This window comes from Elgaria multicarinata, chromosome 9 (genome assembly GCF_023053635.1).
Source record: "Elgaria multicarinata webbii isolate HBS135686 ecotype San Diego chromosome 9, rElgMul1.1.pri, whole genome shotgun sequence".
NCBI classification, from domain to species: domain Eukaryota; kingdom Metazoa; phylum Chordata; class Lepidosauria; order Squamata; family Anguidae; genus Elgaria; species Elgaria multicarinata.
In genome coordinates, this window is record NC_086179.1 from 20878213 (window position 1) to 20897637 (window position 19425).

The 19425-nt window shown below is 39.9% G+C and overlaps 1 protein-coding gene across 8 annotated transcripts in view; it reads right to left on the reverse strand.

Moving 5' to 3' along the window:
• Positions 1-19425, reverse strand: part of WNK1 (WNK lysine deficient protein kinase 1) — a 131492-nt gene that overhangs the window by 49854 nt on the left and 62213 nt on the right. For all 8 annotated transcript variants that reach the window (XM_063134916.1, XM_063134915.1, XM_063134917.1 and 5 more), the window contains exons 5-7: positions 7240-7328; positions 3961-4180; positions 2206-2542 (exon numbers count right to left, since the gene is read on the reverse strand). In XM_063134916.1, the coding sequence (XP_062990986.1) occupies positions 2206-2542; positions 3961-4180; positions 7240-7328 (646 nt within the window). The remainder of the gene's footprint in view (positions 1-2205; positions 2543-3960; positions 4181-7239; positions 7329-19425) is intronic.

Below are 19425 nucleotides of genomic sequence, written 5' to 3' on the forward strand. Positions count from 1 at the left end.
TTATGGAACTTCAGTATTCATGTTTAGATGTAACACTAAGCCACAGATTTTGCCATAATTTGTTGAACAAGCCAGAATCCAGCTCACAGGCAAGCAAAACAATTTCTATTTGCTACACCTAAGGTTGGATTGTTCCCCCACCCTACTGCAAATACCCAGCTGCTATCCCAAATACCTTTGCAGCAGCTGAGCACTGGTTCTCTTACTGCTGGTCGGCTATAGAAACGGGACAGGAAACACAAACATTCTCCTCCTCTTCAGAGGAGTCAAACCACAAGTCAAACACAGTCCTAAAACCTACCTACCTCCTCCCATTCTTAAGCACACAGCACAGAGGCCTGCACTATTATCTCTCACTGGAAAAGTTCTGCCTGCTACCCTGAAAAGGTGACTGATCAGCAGTGAAGGGATATGTGACATTTCTTTATTGGACACTTAACCACCCAGCACTGGCTCCAAGAGAAATCTCCCTTCCCTTGGCTTTAGCAATCACGGCCTCCCAGCCTCCATTTAGTCCATCAGATCACCCAGCAAAGGCAGGTAGCTCGTAGACCATTTCTGCCTCAGGAGAGAACTTTTCACCGGTGGATAATACATTACATTGTTATTTATTACAGTCACAGACCAGCAAAATCAACATCAAAACATACGAAGGATAGATAAAAAGTGTCATAAAAACAAAATACAGCTTGGTGAGTTGCTTCTCTCAGAAGGATTGCAATGTTATTTTTCTAATTTGCATTGAGGTCATGAGAAACTTAGAGACCCTTTCAGTAATATGGGAGGACACATCCCTTAAACAGATTAATACCAACGTTGTGGGGCTATATCCAGAAAAGGCTGTTAATAAAGGAAAGATTAACTTTTTTCTGCATTCCTCATACATGTTACAATGCAAAATGACATGTTCAACAGATTCTATTGCTCCAGAACCACAGGGACATAGCCGTTCATTAACCGGGATCTTACTAAATCGTCCTTCTAGTAATGCTGATGGCAACACATTAAAGCGAGCAAGGGTAAATGCTCTCCTATACTTGGGAATGGTTAAAGCATACAGATATGAAGCTGTAGTGAGCCCATAGTTTTTAAAATTATTGTAGAGCAGTGGAGAGCAAGATTTGTTAGCAGCAGTTCTTAAATGCTGTAGATCTAGATCTATTAGTCTTTGAACAACAAGAGATTGGGCCTTCTGGAGCCCATAGTTGCCTACAGCTTCCACAGAGAAGCCCAGCCGAAGTAGCTTCTTCTCCATCTCTCTCATCCAACGAGTGACATAGGAATCTGAGAGCAGTAAAAAGAGATAGCTACCAGGAGCTGCAAGGAAGTGTAGCCGTAGCCACCATTTAAGGCCTCGATTCATGGTGAATAATAATAATAATATATTTTCTTTCTTACCTGCCTCTCCCTTTGGATCGAGGCAGGGAACAACATTAGTAAAGGAATCAACACATTTTAAAAATTATCACCCAAGTCCCCAGATGTCAACCATGTTAAATAAATTATTTCCACAGACATATGTGAACATGTGATCACTTGAACACAACTGAACTCTTGAACATCTCTCTCAGACCCTTCACCATCTGTACCAATCCAATCAATAAAGACAATGTTTTGGTTTACTATGAAACTTTTCTGGGTAGCCCACAGAACAAGTGAAAGCAGTAACTATTATAAATGAGGCTATAACAAGGGCTTGGGAGCAGTGTATCAGAGAGAGGTGTATGAAGTGAATGGTTAGGGTTGTTATTTTTTAGCATAGATGTTCAGAAACCATCTCAGGGGTCCAGGCCATGGGTAACACGGGGGTAATTGTCCCAAATGAATTGGCTTAAAGCATTGGATGTAGCTCAGTGGATGTAGCTTCTAAATAAGCTCTGCATGCTTTCGGTTGTGTGTAGGAGGCATGAAAGCATCACCCACAGTGCTTTGGGGTTGTGCTGCAACTATTTTCTGATTGGATGAGAGCTGCTTTAAGGCAGCTGTTCGTCTTTGAACATTAATTATGATGAGGCAGGAAAGATTGAGCTGCATGTGCAAGTTCTTTCTTTCTAAATGAAAGTGATACTACTGCATTCATCTCATACAACGACTTTACTGGAATGAAACGTGCTAGAAGATAACCTGAGCTTAGCTTCCACATCCCAAGGAGTCACCAAAGTTTAACAAAATGGCGGTGAGGTGGCACGAACAGGCAATACTTACATAAGACAGAAATGCTGGGCTGCTGGTACTGCAACTGTTGATGCTGATCAGCCTCTGGTTCCTCAGGCTCTACTTGTGTAGAAACGGACGTTGAAGTAGTGGGGATGGTACTGATGCCAGTGGTAGTTGTGGCAGGTTTTGTTCCTTGCTGGGCAGGACCTGCTTGTAGCTGCTGCTCTATCTGCTGCTTCTGGCTGACTTCTTCTTGCTTTCTTTTCTCCTGCTCTTCTCTCACCAACTGACGCTGCTCCCTCTTTCGTTTAATCAAGGACACTCTATCCTTTATAGCTTTGGCCATTGTCTTGTGATCCCCTTCACAGACATACCCAGATTCAACCTGAAAGGGGGATGGTTCACACCATCAGGAAAGTTAGGTTTCTACAATTACACTTTGAAAACAAGAAAATGGAGTCAGCTCGCCAGTTTTGCAGTATTTCTAGTAAGACATGTTATAGTGGTCAATTGTATGCTGAATTTTTTTTTACTGAAAAAATAATCAAGGCAGTATCCTGCCCAATATCCTGAAAGTCGGAAAGATCATGACCTCACCCAGAAAATCCCCAGATGCAGAACAATGGGTGGTGCAAATGCTATGGTTTATGAGCATCTGCATCAGCTTTCCCATTGAACAGGGTAGTCATCTTCAACAGCTATCACCAGTTTCAGAGCTATTAGTAACCCATTAATAGATGACTGGTCAAAGATGGCTGCACCAACCATCTGTTCAGAAGTACACATATGGACTCAATCCAGCATGGATAATCACACTCCCAGCATTTGATAAGGGGCTTTTACTCTTGCATACATGGAATTGATCTAGCAAGTGGATCTGCAGACAGGGCATACGCACATGTTAAATTCTAAATTATTTGGGACCAGGTTATATGAAGGAATACCTATGCCTACATGGGCAATAAAATCAGCTGTGGACTCAAGGGCACACGAGTAAGGTCCATGAGGCTGGTGGGCCCATTCTGTGGTGGCCCCATCTTTATGGAATGTTTTTCTGCGGGAAGTATGTCTCACTCCCTCTCTTATTATTTTAGGCAGGCTTTAAAGATCTGGATGTTTCAGTCTGCTGTCAATTTGGATATTGATGCTAGTCTTCCTTTTTATAAGCCCGAGTTTTAAGTGCCATTTTTTTTATTGAAGTGAAAGCTTTATGCTGACTCAGTTAATTGCATTTATATCCCTATTTTTTATACTTTCTACTTTGTGAACAGCCTTGAGATGGCTTTGCCTTGAAAGGTCATATAAAAATATATTTTTAGCACTAGGGATCTAGCATCATCTGTCCTCTTCTATAAATTGATGAAAAGCTTGTTGCAAAATCCTCACCACATTGCACTTTATACCTTTGAGTATAACAATAAAAAAGTATGCTGGAAAGTGAGCAGATGTGATGGAAGTGTTCTAAAATGCTAAAATTACTGGTGGATACAGTGGAGGTCCAACTCTCTTGCATTTTGTGACTACTCCTCCCTAGCTAATATTTTTAGAAGGCTATTGGGGCAGGCATAATTTTGCTAAAATTGTGAAGAGGCAGAGGACAGGATTTGTGGGTTTCTTAACGAGCTTCTATACCTTTTCCCTCATAATTCAATCAATGCCTTGTACCTCTATGTATCACAGACTCTTTTTAAAGTATTTATTTTTATGTCAGTAATCAAACTGTGAATGGGTCAAATAGCACCTAAACCTCAGAGTTACTCAAGCTCTATACCTAGACAGTTATCTAATCTCCACATGACCTACCATTTCCTGTGCTACATCCTCTGGGACATCTCTCTCCAAGTCAAAAGAAAATTCTATCGCTTCATTGTCCTTGTATTTGCCCTTAAGTTTTTTAATGTCTTCAATTCGTAACCATAGCTTAATAGCAATTTTCTCTCCATCGTCTTCTTCTGCTAGCTCTACCCGCACACCAGTCTCTTCCTGGAAGAACGCATGATTCAAAAGGTCCTTGATAGCATACCTGAACATAACAGAAAGGAGAGAACAAAAGAGGAATGGGAAAAAAACCCAAAAGTAATGTTAGCTTTCACCTAGGAGCACAATATCCAAAGCTTTTCTCCCAATTTTCAACTGATCTGCACATATTCCACCCAAGAATTAAAATCTTGTTCCAAGATACATAGCATCTCTGCCACTTAAAAACAAGTACATAATACTAGATGCATGATTTTGGGTATCTTGGGATACATATCTATTTTCAAGGTATGTTTGTGCAGGTATGAACAGGGGCCTAGATAAACCCACCAGAGATTCTGCAACAAGTTTTAAAGTTCTCTAATTATGCAAATAATTTACATTTAGATGGTCATTACAGTTTTTTCAGAATTGCTCTTTCCACAAAATCTAGCTTGCAGAATTTATCATCAGGAAATGGAGAGAAGATCAATTTATTTATTTATTTATTTATTACATTTCTTTACCGCCCAATAGCCAGAGCTCTCTGGGGGGTTCACAAAATGTATGAGGCATTTGAGGCAATATGGGTTTGGAAGGAATACACCAAAGAGCCAGCACTGTAGCCAATGGATGAGACACAAAAGCTCTCTACTTCTTTCCAAACACTTAACCAGATATTGCCAACCTTGCTTAAGAACAGTTTTTTTGGTCCGGAAGGGGGGATAATAACGTAAGAAGAGCCATACTGGATCAGACCAAAAAGGCCCATCTATTATTATTATTATTATTATTATTATTATTATTTGCATTTGTATACCGCCCCATAGCCGAAGCTCTCTGGGTGGTTCACATCTAATCCAGCATTCTGTTCACAGTGACCAATCGGACGCCTGTGGGAAACCCACAAGTAGGACATGAGTGCAAAAGCGCGCTCCTGGTTGTGTTCCCCAGCAAATGGTGTAGAAAGGCATACTGCCTCTGATACTGGAGGTAGCATATAGCCATTAAGACTAGTACCCACTAATAGCCTTTATCCTACCCATGAATTTGACTAGTCTGCTTTTAAAGCCATCTTTCTACCAACTGAGAGATTAGTGGCAACTTGCAACTTGTAACTGGATAGTACTTGGGTGACCTTCCTTATAAGTCAAACCATAAAGAAAAAGGCGTAAGATGTACTTTGTTTTCTGGGAGAACACTTGCAAAACAGATTTAGGATCATGTATTTCAGGGGTGAACAGACTTCAGGATTAAAGGATCAACTCCTCTCATATATATATAGATAGAACCCAACAATCCACCAACTGGAGCCTGGTGCAGAAGACATACACTCAAAATGAGTTTATGTCCAGGAATTTGTTTGGAGTTCCAGAATGAAGGCTCTTCTCTGAGTGGACTCCAATCAGGCTAAAGGTCAATAGGGAGCCATCAGAAGCATGCCATCTGATGACCCAGGTGAGCGAGCAGGTTGATAAGAGATCTCTCTCAAGTACCCTGGTCTCCAAGGTGAATATGGCTTTATACACGAGTGGCAAAACCTTAAATCTGACCTAGTAGCAAACTCCTCAGCAAAGGAGTTGCATGCTGAAAGGGGGCAGCTCTGACAATAGCGGAGCTACAGAATTCTGTGCGGCTTCTGGACCAGCCTTAAGGGCAGTCCCACATAGAGGGCATTCTAATAATGCAATCTTGAGGTTATCAGCACCTGTACCACTGTGGCCAAGCTTTCCCTGTCCAGGAAAACCATAGCTGGCAAACCAGTCAAAGCTGGGAAAAGGCCAATGATGGATCTAAGAGTGCCCTGAGACTGCAAACCTGATCTTACAAAGGGAATGCAACCCCCTGCAGAACAGGCAATAAGCCTATCTCCTGGACTTGGCAAACACTCACCCATAGAACTTCCCTCTTGCAAGGATTGGAGCTTCAGTTTATTGGCCCTCATTCAACCCATCAGTGAGTCTAGGCACTGATGCAGGTCTTGCACAGCCTCACTTGATTCAGTTTTCCCAGGGAAACAATGTTCTGTGTCATCAGCATACTGATAGCACTTGGTCCCAAATTCCCTAATGACAGCTCCCAGCACCTTCATATAGATGTTGAACAACACTGGAGACAAGATGGTACCCTTCGGAACTCTCAATTGCCAAAGGGCCAAGAAATGGTCACCCAATGTTATTCTCTTAAATCGACCCCACGGATAAGACCGGAACCAACAATAACACAACTCTTCCAGCACCCAACTCATGGAGTCGATCCTGGAGAATACTATAGTTAATGCTATCAAAAGCTGATGAGAGAATGAGCAAAATCGGCAGGATAGCACCCTCCTGTCCATCTCTTGATAAAGGTCATCAATGAGGGCAACCAAGACTGATTCAGTCCCATAACCACATCAAAACCCTGACTTGAATGATGGATCTAGATCATCAGTCACAGCAGTTTCTTGACAGGATCAGGGGTCCATTCAGTGGAGACTAGGGATTTTGTCCTCAAAGTAAAAGTCACAGCAGTTTCTTGACAGGATCAGGGGTCCATTCAGTGGGAAGAGTGTAAACAACCCCCAGACCACCCAAGAGAACTCCGCTGGAAAACTACACAAGGACATAATGGAGACAGCAAAGTAAAGCTTCTTTGCTGCCTGCATTGGAAAATCCCCAAGAGCATTCAGAAATCCTTTGGATTTCATCAGTCTCCTGGGTCCCTCATCCTTGTAGGGGGGAAGTAATGCCATGAGTTCAAATCTCACCAGGAAATGGTCTGACTGCGTCCCTGCCCCGCCACAAGTTTTCAGGCTACACATCTCACAGCTCAGGGCAAAGACTAAATCAAGGTTATACCCCGCTTCATGTATTGGGCCAATGACAAACTGAGACAGACCCATAGTTTGTTTTGGGTGTGTGTGTCATTTTATTGCTACTATGGTTCAATCATTTTTATGGAGTCAAAAATCCAAGAGATCTACCAGTTGATCCAGATCTAACTTCTGCCCACCCATGACATATTTGACCATTAAGAAATTACATGCTGCAGTACTTAATACTACAAAATACCTGAAACGTTTTAAATCAGAATTGCTTCATGGCTCCATTTCTATTTCCTAGCATAAGTGGAATGAATATTTACCTTTCATCTTTGTTTTGACGGATACATCCTTCAATAATTTCCTTTACTTCAGGAATTGCTACTTTATCAAAGCTGGCTGGCTTGACTCCCTGAAACACAGAAGCAGCAGTGGGGAAATATGGTAACAACAACAAAAACTATTTGTAGAAAGACTGTTCCATGATCTGTTAGATTTTTTTCTGTATGTACAAGAGATTTGTGGGTGTTTTGACTCATGATTTCTCTCTCCAACTCATGACCAAAGCAGTTCTTTTGTTTTCAATAGACATGCAATTTATTTAGCCTGACTTTACACATTCTATAATTTTCTTAATTGAAATAGTTACAGTCAAGTGTGAAAAATCTGGACTAGCATCTGAAGTAATAAATAAATGATCTTACGATCCTAACAATGAAAAAATAAGTTTTTCCTTTGAATTGTTGTCACCGCATTTTAAAAATGTTGCTGCAACTTGGAGAACTAGAAACCAATTTTAGTCTTTCTAAACCATTTGTTTTGACAGTAGCAATATGCTATTGGGATCCCTTTAAAGGTGGAATTATAGGTATGATTTCAAAATTACTCCAGTTTACATTTAAAATAGATTTTATTGTTATCACATTCGAAAGCTGTAGTCCATCACCAACTATTGGGGTACACTAGACCCCATAAGATTAACTCTTTTTTGGTACGAAAAAGTACAGTGAGCATCTGTTTTGTTAATAGCAAGCAACCTGTGATATGTGAATGAGGAAAAGATACAACTCATCAACTAGGCAATGTTTACTGGGCTACTGGGTGCCCTGGAGGAGAAAATGGAAGGAACAGCAAAACAGAAACCAAAACAAAAGGCCAGGGTAAAATATGGAAGTCACAGTAAATAATGGAAGGGATCCAAAGAATCTGAATAGACCAATACATCTGGCCCCCGTCCCCCACCAGCAAAAGAATATTACAAGTAAGACATCGGTGGTGCAAATTTGCACTATGTTGGTTTTATTTCGTGAACTGGCCAGAGAGCTTTGAATCAATGATTTAATTAACTATGTCGCGGTAATGCCTACAATAAGATTTATTCCTGAAGTCCCACAGATCCCTACAGTACTTCATAATGGGGCTTGTTTGCTTGGGGGGGAATTACAAAAAACAAAAAAGATCTATTTGAAGAGGTATAACCCATAAAAATTAATGCATCCCAATTAACTGAGGCAATGGTAGTTTCGCTATCCCATTCATTTCCGTAGGGCTAAAAGCAGATCCATGGTAGCTTATGAAGTTAAATGTTGTTTAATTGAAAGCAGTTGGGGGAGATTAAATATTATTTAACATTTACATGAAACTTCTGGAAGAGGTCACTGGGAGCTTTGGAGTGAATGGTCACCAATATGCTGATGACCCCCAGCTCTTTTGCTTTGTCACCTAACACCAAGGAAGCAGTCAAAAGCCTTAAATGCTGCCTGTGTTAGATAAAGGACTAGATAAAAGTGAACTGGCTGAGGTTAAACCCATACAAGACAGAGGTGTTGTTGGTCAATAGAAAATCTGAGCTGGGGATCACGATTTATCCTGCACTGAAAGGGGCTGCACTTCCCTTGAACAATCAGATTCAGAGCTTGAGAATATGTTCCTTAATCCTGCCCTATCCCTGGATCTTCAGGTGGTGGTGATGGCAAGCAGTGATGTGCCAGAATTGGTCTGATCACAACAGTTATACATGCTTTTGGTTACATCATGTTTAGACTATTGCACTGCTCTACACGGGGCTACCCTTGAAGAGCATCTGGAAGCTACAATTGTTGCAAAAAGCAACATCCAAGCTGCTAACCAGTGCACGGTGTTACACTTTTACAGAAAGAACTGCACTGGTTGCCAAACGATTACTGGGCCCAATGTTGGTTTTTACCTTTAAACAGTTTAGGACCTGGCTATCTAATGGACCAGTTCTGATCACCCACCTAAAAAGGGATATTGGAGAGCTAGACAAAATGCAGAAAATGGCAACTAAAATGAGCAACTCCCCTATGGGGAAAGGTACAACATCTGTGATTGTTTAGCTTAGAGGAAACACAACACACATACTCACACAGCATCTTTCTCCCTCGTTTTCAAATGATGGTTGTGCTGCACCATCCCCCAAACTCACCAGTTGGATCAACACTTTACATCTTACAGAGCATAATAACTCATGAATTTAGTATGCCCTTTCTGCATTTCCATCAAGAGCAGCTAGGTGTATAACTTAACAGTCTCAGAAGACGTAACGCACATAACTAGAAGCCACTGTGGAGGAATTTCCCTCCAGAAGCTTTTGTCACTGCGATGACCACCATTTTGAAAATTCAAACTACAGCAGGGGTGTACTGTAGCTTGTTTATTACATGTGAACCTTGTGAGGGTGGGTTGTTGGGGTGATTGAGAACTCACCCACAAACCAAAAATAGTCCATGGGTTCTGGGTGGCTTGTTAAGTACTCCAACAACCCAACCTTGGCAGGTTCGCATGCAACAATAAGCTATGGTGTGCCCCCACCATGGCTTGAATATTCAGAATGGTGGCTGCCGCAGCAACAAAACAACCCATGGGGAAATTCCTCCACATTGGATTCTTGTTATATACAAACCCAGTCACTAAATAGCTTCTGATTACAATTCTGTTTAGTATATTTTATTTAGTAGCCTGTCTCTTAACTGTAGGACTCTTTGCCCTCCCCCAGGATAGGTTTTAAGATTAATCAGCTACTTACAACAATATACCCATGTTTCACATGAGTAGTCAGTCATAGAAAAATAAAGCTTACTATGTCTAAAACACAGGGTTAAATGCCAAGTATCTATATATGAACACCTATGAGCTCATCTTGATACTCTGAATCCAAGGTAACAACACACAAAGAAGCAACATTTTCATTGATATGGTACAAAATATTTTATTGAGGCAGGGGAAGGGGGAGGTCACATGAGTAGATACATTGCAAGCTAAAGTGTGTGTTTATTGTAGGACCATGTGTATGTTTAACTCTTACAAAATTAACACTTGATAAACTCAGAACTGCATTCACATGAGGAGTAACTTATATGCTCCATCTGACTTAGGCTTTACTTTGCTTTATAAATAAGCTTTTGTCTCAGAACATTTCCTAAACGACCATGTATTTACAGAGGATTTAAATCCCTGTCCAAATTAGCACTTTGAGCAGTAATTTTTTCTGGATAGCAGCAACCAACTTGGAATTTGGGGACAATGCAAAAGATTATAAACCTGTTGATATCATGAACTACAATACAAGCTACTGTCTAACTGGCATTTCAAGAGGCTTTTAGTCATCATTTTGCCCTATTAAGTTTACTTTTACAAGCTCACTTTTAATATTTTATCAGCAAACGCCACAGGTCCCTGGTAAATTGTTCCTACTCTTTTAGGAGTATGAGTTTCAGTGAAAAGCCCCTATCTTAATTACATTACAAAAAAATAAATAAACCCTGTACTCCCAATTGCTCAGAAAGATCAGACATTTAAGCAGCGGGTGGCAAAAGCCTACCCAAATGCAACAGCATATAGGGATTGATCACACCAGCAAAATCATCTCTAAATTACAAACTGAAGTGAACTCACAATCTAGATTGAAAGCTCCTACTCTCGTGCTTGTTATTATGTTAAGCATCATGTACCCTAATGGTACACTACATAAATAAAAACTCGAAATGTAACTACAACTAAGGCTGTCACCTGCCTAAAAAGATCTTGCATCAAATTAGTTAATTGATTAAATCTACATAAATTTGCATATTACTAAAATAGTTATGAAGAAAAAACATGCGTATGTTGTTTTTAGATAGTGCATGTTCATGTTGCAGCCAGCACCACCCTAGAATAGCCATCCCCTCCTGTCTGACTGTAAAGGGCAAATTCCCATTCAAAAATGGTGCCTGTTATCTTGAGTTTTTAGAAGTACTTAATCAAAGATCTACCTTTTAAACTCAGTATTTCCATTTAAGACATTCTGCACTCTACAATACAAGTTCATTAGTATACATTGGACAAGATCCAAAGACTTTGTTCTTCCAACAACAGGAGCTTCTTGCAAAGGCTTTTTCCATCAGAGGAAAGTAACGTTTGGGTCCAGCTCTATGGATTGGAGCTAGACAAACCCGACCTCCATTACTTTCTTCGTTCCCCATCAGCTCACCGCATTCACAAAGGTCTGCCAACCTTTGGAAGGTGCTTTTGGTGGGGACGGACGGACTGCCACATGGAGGACAGTGGTGTCACGTTCTGCCTGCCCCTTTTCACACACGTTTCTTTGGATCAAATCCACTGATTTATATCAAACAGTGCAAATGCTTTATTCCGTGTCTCAATGCCATTCAAGCACTGAAATATACAAAGATAAATCAAAAGAAAAGAAGACCAGAGAAGCATAGTGGCTAAGAGGTAGAACAATACCCTTGTGTAATCTTTAGTTAAAAACTTGCTTCTGCCCCAAACTAAGTGGCCTCAGGCAAGTCACCTTCTGTGCTTCAACTCTGTCTGTTCCCCTTGCCCTTAAATCAGCAATATGGGATTAATTGTACTGGCCTACCTTTTAGGGCTTGTGTAAGGATTACTAATGTAATATAAGAAGCACTTTGAACACAGGAAAGCACTATATAAATTCAAAGCATTACCTAACTGATTAAAAAAAGTAGTTGAAAACTAAAGCCACCACAGTTAGCATTTATGAAACAGGATAGAGGAAATCCGAAGTGAATCAGATGCTCCTTTTTCAACTGGGTTCCAAATACATGAAGTAAGAGTCCAGCAATGGAACATTGACTTATTATAACACTTCCTCTCTAAGGAAAATCCCCGATTGAATATTTGCTGCCTTTGCTCAGTTTTTCAGAACTGCTTTTGCTCAGTTTTTCAGAACTTCCTGCTACTATTATGTGTCACTTTAAAATTATACCCTACTCTGTCAGTTATATGCATTTTGCTAGATCAAACACGTTTTAAATCATGCTATAATCAAATAGAGTATTACTTTCTGGGCCAACTCTCATCTTTCACACTGCTCAAATTGTACACTGGGTTAACTATGCCTGCACTTAAGACCAAGCTTTCTTTCACAAGCGTTCAGAATGGCAAGTAAACAATATGTTGAAAGGCAATACATTATTTTCTACAGAACCGAAATAAGTTCTTAATTGCTCAACCAAGCACAAGAATACAGAATTTGTAGTAAAGTGGCAAGTGTTAATATAGTATTTATTACATGAAAATACCTTGATACTCAGTTTGTCAAGTATAATTTACCTACAAGTCAGTCAGCTTAAAGCACTCATGCATATGCATGAACACCTCCACTTAATGACATGAGCTGAAACTTTCAATTCTGACAGAGACAAACCCATATATCAGACCCAGTTATAATTGAGTTCTGTGCCTCCTTCACTTGGTGTGCAAGAGAAGCTCTCCTACTAAATCAATTTTAAAATTGCACAAACCTAACTTTCCTATCCCTCTGTTCCTATGCAAGGACCATGTTGCCTTCCTAGGAATATTTCTTCCACATAGCTGACTGATATGTTGGTGAACCTAGGACAGAGGTCTGCTAAAGAGCCAGGAAATTCCTGGTTTCTGCACATTCAGATATCACTTCTAAATCTTTTTGTTACATTCTATTCCATTATATGGAGACAAAAATCCCTAACAAGATATACACAAAACATGAACCTCAGCTTTCTCCAATTCACTTGAGCCTAAAATGTTATGTCTATACCTAAGACAACATACTCAGAATTTGAAACCAACACTGCCACTGTTTAAAAACCTAAGTGTGAAAGTTATAGAACAGATCTAGACAAAGCATCTTAACCCCTATTCATTGTCACCTGTCTTAAATAAATGCAAGGCAGTATAGCTGAAATTCTTACCTCTTTAGCACAGTCCTTGAGAGAACAGCAGCAGTGTGAATTTATGATGACAAATACTGGGCAAAAATCTCTCTTTGAAAGATCCATCAGGAAACACGCACACACACCAATTTGTGTACAAAAGTGTTTCAGTTAGGAGAAGGGACTGTTAAATTCCACACTTAACGCACAGCAGAAGGAAAGCGGACTTCCAGTTTTGAAGGAAGCATAGTCTCCTCTTCTACAATTTCGCTTTCCCTCATCCTGTGTGTCAGTCTGTAGAAATCAGAGCTCTGTTAAGAACCCTGCCTTCACTGCCCAAGCTCCTTGAGAGAGAGAGAGAGAGCAGTAATAAGTATCATGCAACAGGTAAGCCTGATTAGGGCTCCTCCCATTCACCTTCTCCTCACATTTCAGGCAGATTTGCGGCTAGATACTATACAAATAGATGCTGTTCAAACTTCACCATAGCATCATGCAGCAGATTAAATAGAACCCAAGTGAAACTGAAGTATCTTCTTGATGATCTTCTAATTGTTTCCAAGACAACTCATCAGCTTGTTAACACTGTTAGTTCTATGTAAGTAGTGCTAAGCTGAGAGCGCTATTGGGAAGTTATTCAATCAAATGAATAAATCCAATTACAGAACTCCTCCCCTTCTTAGCAGCTTGTTTTATTCTTTGTAGAACATCACACAAACCATTTTTGATTCTACTATACTAGGAGTAATTAATGGAAATATTCAAATCTTTAAAAGGAGCCCCTACATTTATCTATGCCTCTAGATCTCTTATTTTGCTCATCACCTCCTCAACTGGTATAAAGGGGGTTTTCTGGAAGAGGCTTCCTCAACCCTCCAGATGTTTGGGACGTCAACTACCATCAGCCCCAATTAGCATGGCCAATGGTAAGAAATGCTGTGAGTTGTCCAAAACAGCTGGAGGGCACCAGGTTGGGGAAGGCTGCACTAGAATATAGTTGAAGTTGTCAAGCACGAGAGTACCAGGACCAAGCGACTGAGCTTGAGAGCTTTTCCAACATTCTCTTAGGTCCTTCCATTTCCCAAGCTCCTGGGCAAGAATGACAATGCCACTGCCATTTATTACATATAATAATAATAATAATAATAATAATAATAATAATAATAATAATAATAATAATAATATAAAACCAACCCATCATTTGGCCACGCTAATCAGTGCTCAGTTGAGAACAGACACATCACAAGTAATTGAGTTCTTTTTGCTGAAAAAAGCACCAGTCTGCTCAATACTGGGTTGATGTACAGCAGTAGCAGAACTCCCTTGTCATGGACAGGATGCAAGGGGGAGGGGTGTCCACAGGGGAAGCTCTTTTAGATTTAAAAGGCTAGGCTACTGTAATGTGTTGCACATGGGGTTGCCTTTGAAGATGGTCCCGACACTTCAATTGGAGCAAAATGTGGCCACCTTGTTCCTGATGGGTACCTGGTGATCAGAATATGTGATACCTATATATTGCACCATTTGCACTGGTTGCCAATGTGTATTCAGGCTCAACTTAAAGTGCTGTTATTGACTTTTAAACCCCTAATCTGTTTGGGATTCAGTTGCGTGAAGGACCATATTGACCTACCCGCATGCTGAGGCTTGTTTTTGAGGCCTAACAGGCTAGCAGGCACAAGTGAAAGGGCTTTTTCAGCAGTGGCCCCACTATTTTGAAACTCTGTTCCAAGTGGGATTCAACAGGCTCCAGCTTTATAAGCCTTTTGGTGCACACTGAAGACGTATTACTGCTGTTGTCTTTTCATAATGCTAAGAATTTTACTTGGGCTGTTATAGTGATATTTCTGTATTCTGTCACCTCTAGTTATTGGATGGAGTGCAATGTTATTGTTACCACTTGCTCCGGCTATTCTGTGATGCTTTTATATTGCTATACATAGTTTAAGTTGCAATCAGCCTCGTAAGAATATTCTCTAAAACATGGGTTTCATATGTATTAAATAAATAAAAATAAGAAATGGTGTGCATGCCATATCCAGATCACATGAAACAATAGCATATCCATCTCTTTCATTGTTGGTCAAATGCCAGGAAGCCAAACCAGTTGCTGCTCACTAGTGAGATGACACACAACTATTTGCGCAGCAATCTGCATGCAATTTCCTACGTGAAAGTGCTAGGATAGTTGAGATAGTCCTTAGGGTTTCCCCAAAATAAGAGGCGTGAATACAGAGCCTGAAAGGAATTTTACCCTAACTGTTTTAATCTCCTTTTGGACTTTCTCATTAATTATATTAGCCCATGAACTTTAGATTCAAGCTGCACAAACAAGGTACTTTTAAAAGTCTCCATTACTTTTTTGCTAGGCTATTTTGGTACTGGTTTGAGCTAGATGCAGGCTGGTACAAACTGTTAAAGGAATTTTTAAAAGAACCCATGATCCCAGTGGAAAACAAAATTGACCACTCCCCACAAACCCCAAGGCAATACTATGCAAGGCAATTAATTTACTCCATGCATCTTGTAAAATGCAAACTCCTGTTATTCGTTACCCTGTCCATGAGGCTTGCATGCTTAACCCCCTCCTTTCTGTTCTACAGATTGCCTTATTAAACTCTTATTTTAAATACCAAATTTTTAAAGAACTGATAGCTCTGCTGGAAGTGAGGCAATGCGGTGCATATGAAGGGCATTTTCAGTTCTGTGAAAGGACAGACAAATCTCAAGGATCCCCTAATTAAACATTGGAAACTATTTATTTATTTATTTATTTATTTATTACATTTCTATACCGCCCAATAGCCGGAGCTCTCTGGGTGGTTCACAAAACTATAGATACCTAGTATCTCTTGCCATACCACTTCTACACTTTACAGCAGATAGCTTCAGTCATGTGTTATTTGGATACATAGAATGCAAATGTAATAAATATATATGTATTACCACTTTGCTGGTTTTCATCAATCCTCATTAAATAAACAGCGTCGCATCTTATTTTGACTGTTAGAAATGGATTTTGATGTACATGCTCATTCATATGGCTCATACACATATATTTTTCAAACTGATGATCTATCACTTGGCCTTACAACTGAACTTGCAGACTGCCTCCGTTGAAAGTAATGTTTGACATAATATTCTGCAATATTTAATCTGTCATGGCTCTTTGCATCAAGTGAGTGAATGTATCACTTTAAGAGGCAAATTATGAAATACATAGTTTTCATTCCTAGATAATAAGTAGCATTCATATGGACAAATATGTACACTAATGGCCAAGATACCTTCCAAGGGACAAACTAGACAACGGGGCTGGCTGCCAGGAATTCCAAGCCTTCCCGCTGAGTAGTGAGGCGACAGGGACTTGGCTGTGCAATTCATAAACTCTTTTATTCACTTGATAGGGGCAGCTAAACACCTCCCACCTCCACCTACTTAACTCAGCAGTGGGCTCTGGTATCTGTCAGTTCCAGTGTTTCCTCCCTCTCTGATAGAGGCCAGGTTCCCACAATGAGCAGGGAGGATGGTCTCTGAGCCTGGCCTTCCTGCTCAATAAGCCCATGGGAAGGTTCTTCAACGACTCCTGGAGAGTCTTGGGGAATTTCCTCCCCCACTCCCTGTCTTGGCTGGGCTTCTTCTAGCTCTGTCTCTGGATGTGAATCAGAATCAGAAAACAAACCAGGGAGCCTAGACCCAATCCTGACATTGATCACATGTAATGTTAATTAATCCACAATTTCCTAATATTCAACCCCCAATTGGGCCTGCTACATGATGTCTGAACCCAGACACTATAGGTTAATCATAGGTTAAACAACCCACTGTTAACCTAACTATGGTAGGTTAACTGTAGGTTGTTTAACCCACAGTTAATCTATAGTGCCCAAGTTCAGATATCACATAGCCTATTTCTTCGATTCTAAGATGCACTTTTTTCCCATATAAACATCTTTAAAAATGGGGTGCGTCTTAGAATCGCAGGTGTGTCTTGGTTGTTTTTTTTTCCTGTTAGTGGTACTGAAATTAGTGTGCGTCTTACAATCGATGGCGTCTTACAATTGAAGAAATACGGTAGTTGTTGAATATTCAAAATGGATGCAGCACACGCCACAGCAAGCCATGGGTTCAATAATCCATATTTGCCGCCATTATGTGCAAACTGGGTCAATATATAAAATGCATGAATACATTTAACATGACTTTTTTAAAAAAATAGCTGCAAGAAGTCTAATTAAGATCCTGCCTGCAGCACATGAGCAGGCGGGATTTAACTCTTCACACACACCCCATACCACAGTCCAAACTATCATGCCCTTTTCTCCCAGGAGGGAAGCTACGACTGGTACCAATGGCAGCTTCATTGCAAGGGGGAGCAGCCACCAATTTGGATGTAATATGGAGGGAAAAGAGTTAACTCCATTCCTAGAAATCCTTATCAGCGCCCCCCTGCCTGCCCCCATAAAACAAACAAAAAAGACATGTTAAAATGCAATCACACATTTAATACGTTGTCTAGTTCAGCCCCAAGTTTGGCCAGTACCAAAGTAAAGATTCTATGTAATTCCATCAAGGGCTAAACACACTAGGTGGAAACACTTTTAAGTTAAATAATCTAAAACTAGAATGGGCCTCTTCGGAGTTTAATTTTCAGAAACTGCTCAACTGGCCTTGGTCTCCTTTCGATTCATTAAAAGTAACTGAGTGATGGCTGCAGCTGACATTTCTCCCATATTTTTTCTTGTATGAGAGTAGAGCTTCATGCCGTTATGAATAAAGCCTCTGCATGCAAACAAATAGGTAGGTCAGTTTAGTCTCACAAATGAAAATAAAAGTAACTTAGAAAGCGTTTAAGACAAGCTAGACTTAAACAATTACAAAGTGAATTGTTCACACATACTGTGCTACACAAAATCCTCCATCAGCAAGTTATCAGTTTTTCTTCCATTCAGTCCTCCACTCCAGTGCTGGAAGTCATTACTTGATCTGAAAACCATTATCAGTCAGATACAGAATCAATTACTTTAACCATTTAGGCTTCTTTACATCATGTTCTTTTCACTAAAGCCAAACACAAATATTAAACAGGCTTAATTATAAATACTTATTTAGGTTTGAATTCACTCATTCATTTGATTATGGATATGGGACTAGTAGAGCAATTTAACACAAAACTACCAACCATGGATTAATTAATTAACTCATAGTTGGTCAGTCTTATCACTTCCACTTTGCATCCAGTTTAGCAAACAACCAATAAACACATCGTTTCTGGGTTGTTTGCCGTGACACCCAAACCTGACACTCTGGATTGTTGGGGAAGAAACAACCCAGAATTTCAACCCAACAATAAACCACAGGACGTAAGCAGCAAGCAAGCAGGAGGCAACATTTGTTCACGTGCAGGGTTTATTTCTGAGTAAACTATTATCAGGATAAAAATCTCTTATCTAGCAATTAACGGGATTAATGAATGAATCTCTGAATTTAAAAGTCTAGAACTTTAAGACAGATTTATGTGATTTCAACATATGCATATATTTAGTGGTGCATAAATACAATCTATTGCCTATGTGGATAACAGTACTTAACACAAAGGTCTAAAACCTTGGAATCTCCAGTTATCTAAATCAACTGTATTTTACACACATAGTCCATGTCACCCTATTGTATATGTAAACAGCACTACTATCTAAGTTGGAAATTCAGGACAAGGACTCAGACAAACAAATATGGTTGATTTATACTGAAAAGCCCTATAACATTGAAAGCCACTTGGTAGCAAATGCAGTAAAATCTGGATCAGAAGAGCCATGGGACAAAAACATTTCTCATAACAGATTCTGCATCATGGTTTAAAAAAGAATAAAATAAAATGCAGAAAACTCAAGGACAGCCTGTCCTTTAACAAGTACCAAACTCCAAAACTTTATGTCTTCATTCATGGTTAAGTATTTAAGTGTACCCCCGGGAGATTAGCAATAAACTCAGATCTTTTGCAGACATTTGTATGGAAATACAGGAGGCCAACATACCTGAGGTTTTAGCCCCAGGAGTTCTGCATAGTTATGGAGTACTATGGAAGTTGCCTTACTCACTGTATTCACAAATGATTTTTTTAAAACTTTAGCTGGTACAGTTAAAAGTCTGATTGCTGGATCTTCAGATCTTTGCAGTTTGTCTTGCCTCTGCATAAGTCTTTGAATGTTGAAGCAGAACCGCAGAATCTTAGAAGGGCACTCATAGCTATCCTGACTTGTGCAACTCTATTGCTAGTAGCTTTTGTTTTGCTTTTTGTTCTCAGAATGTTTAGCACATACCAATTTTTAATTA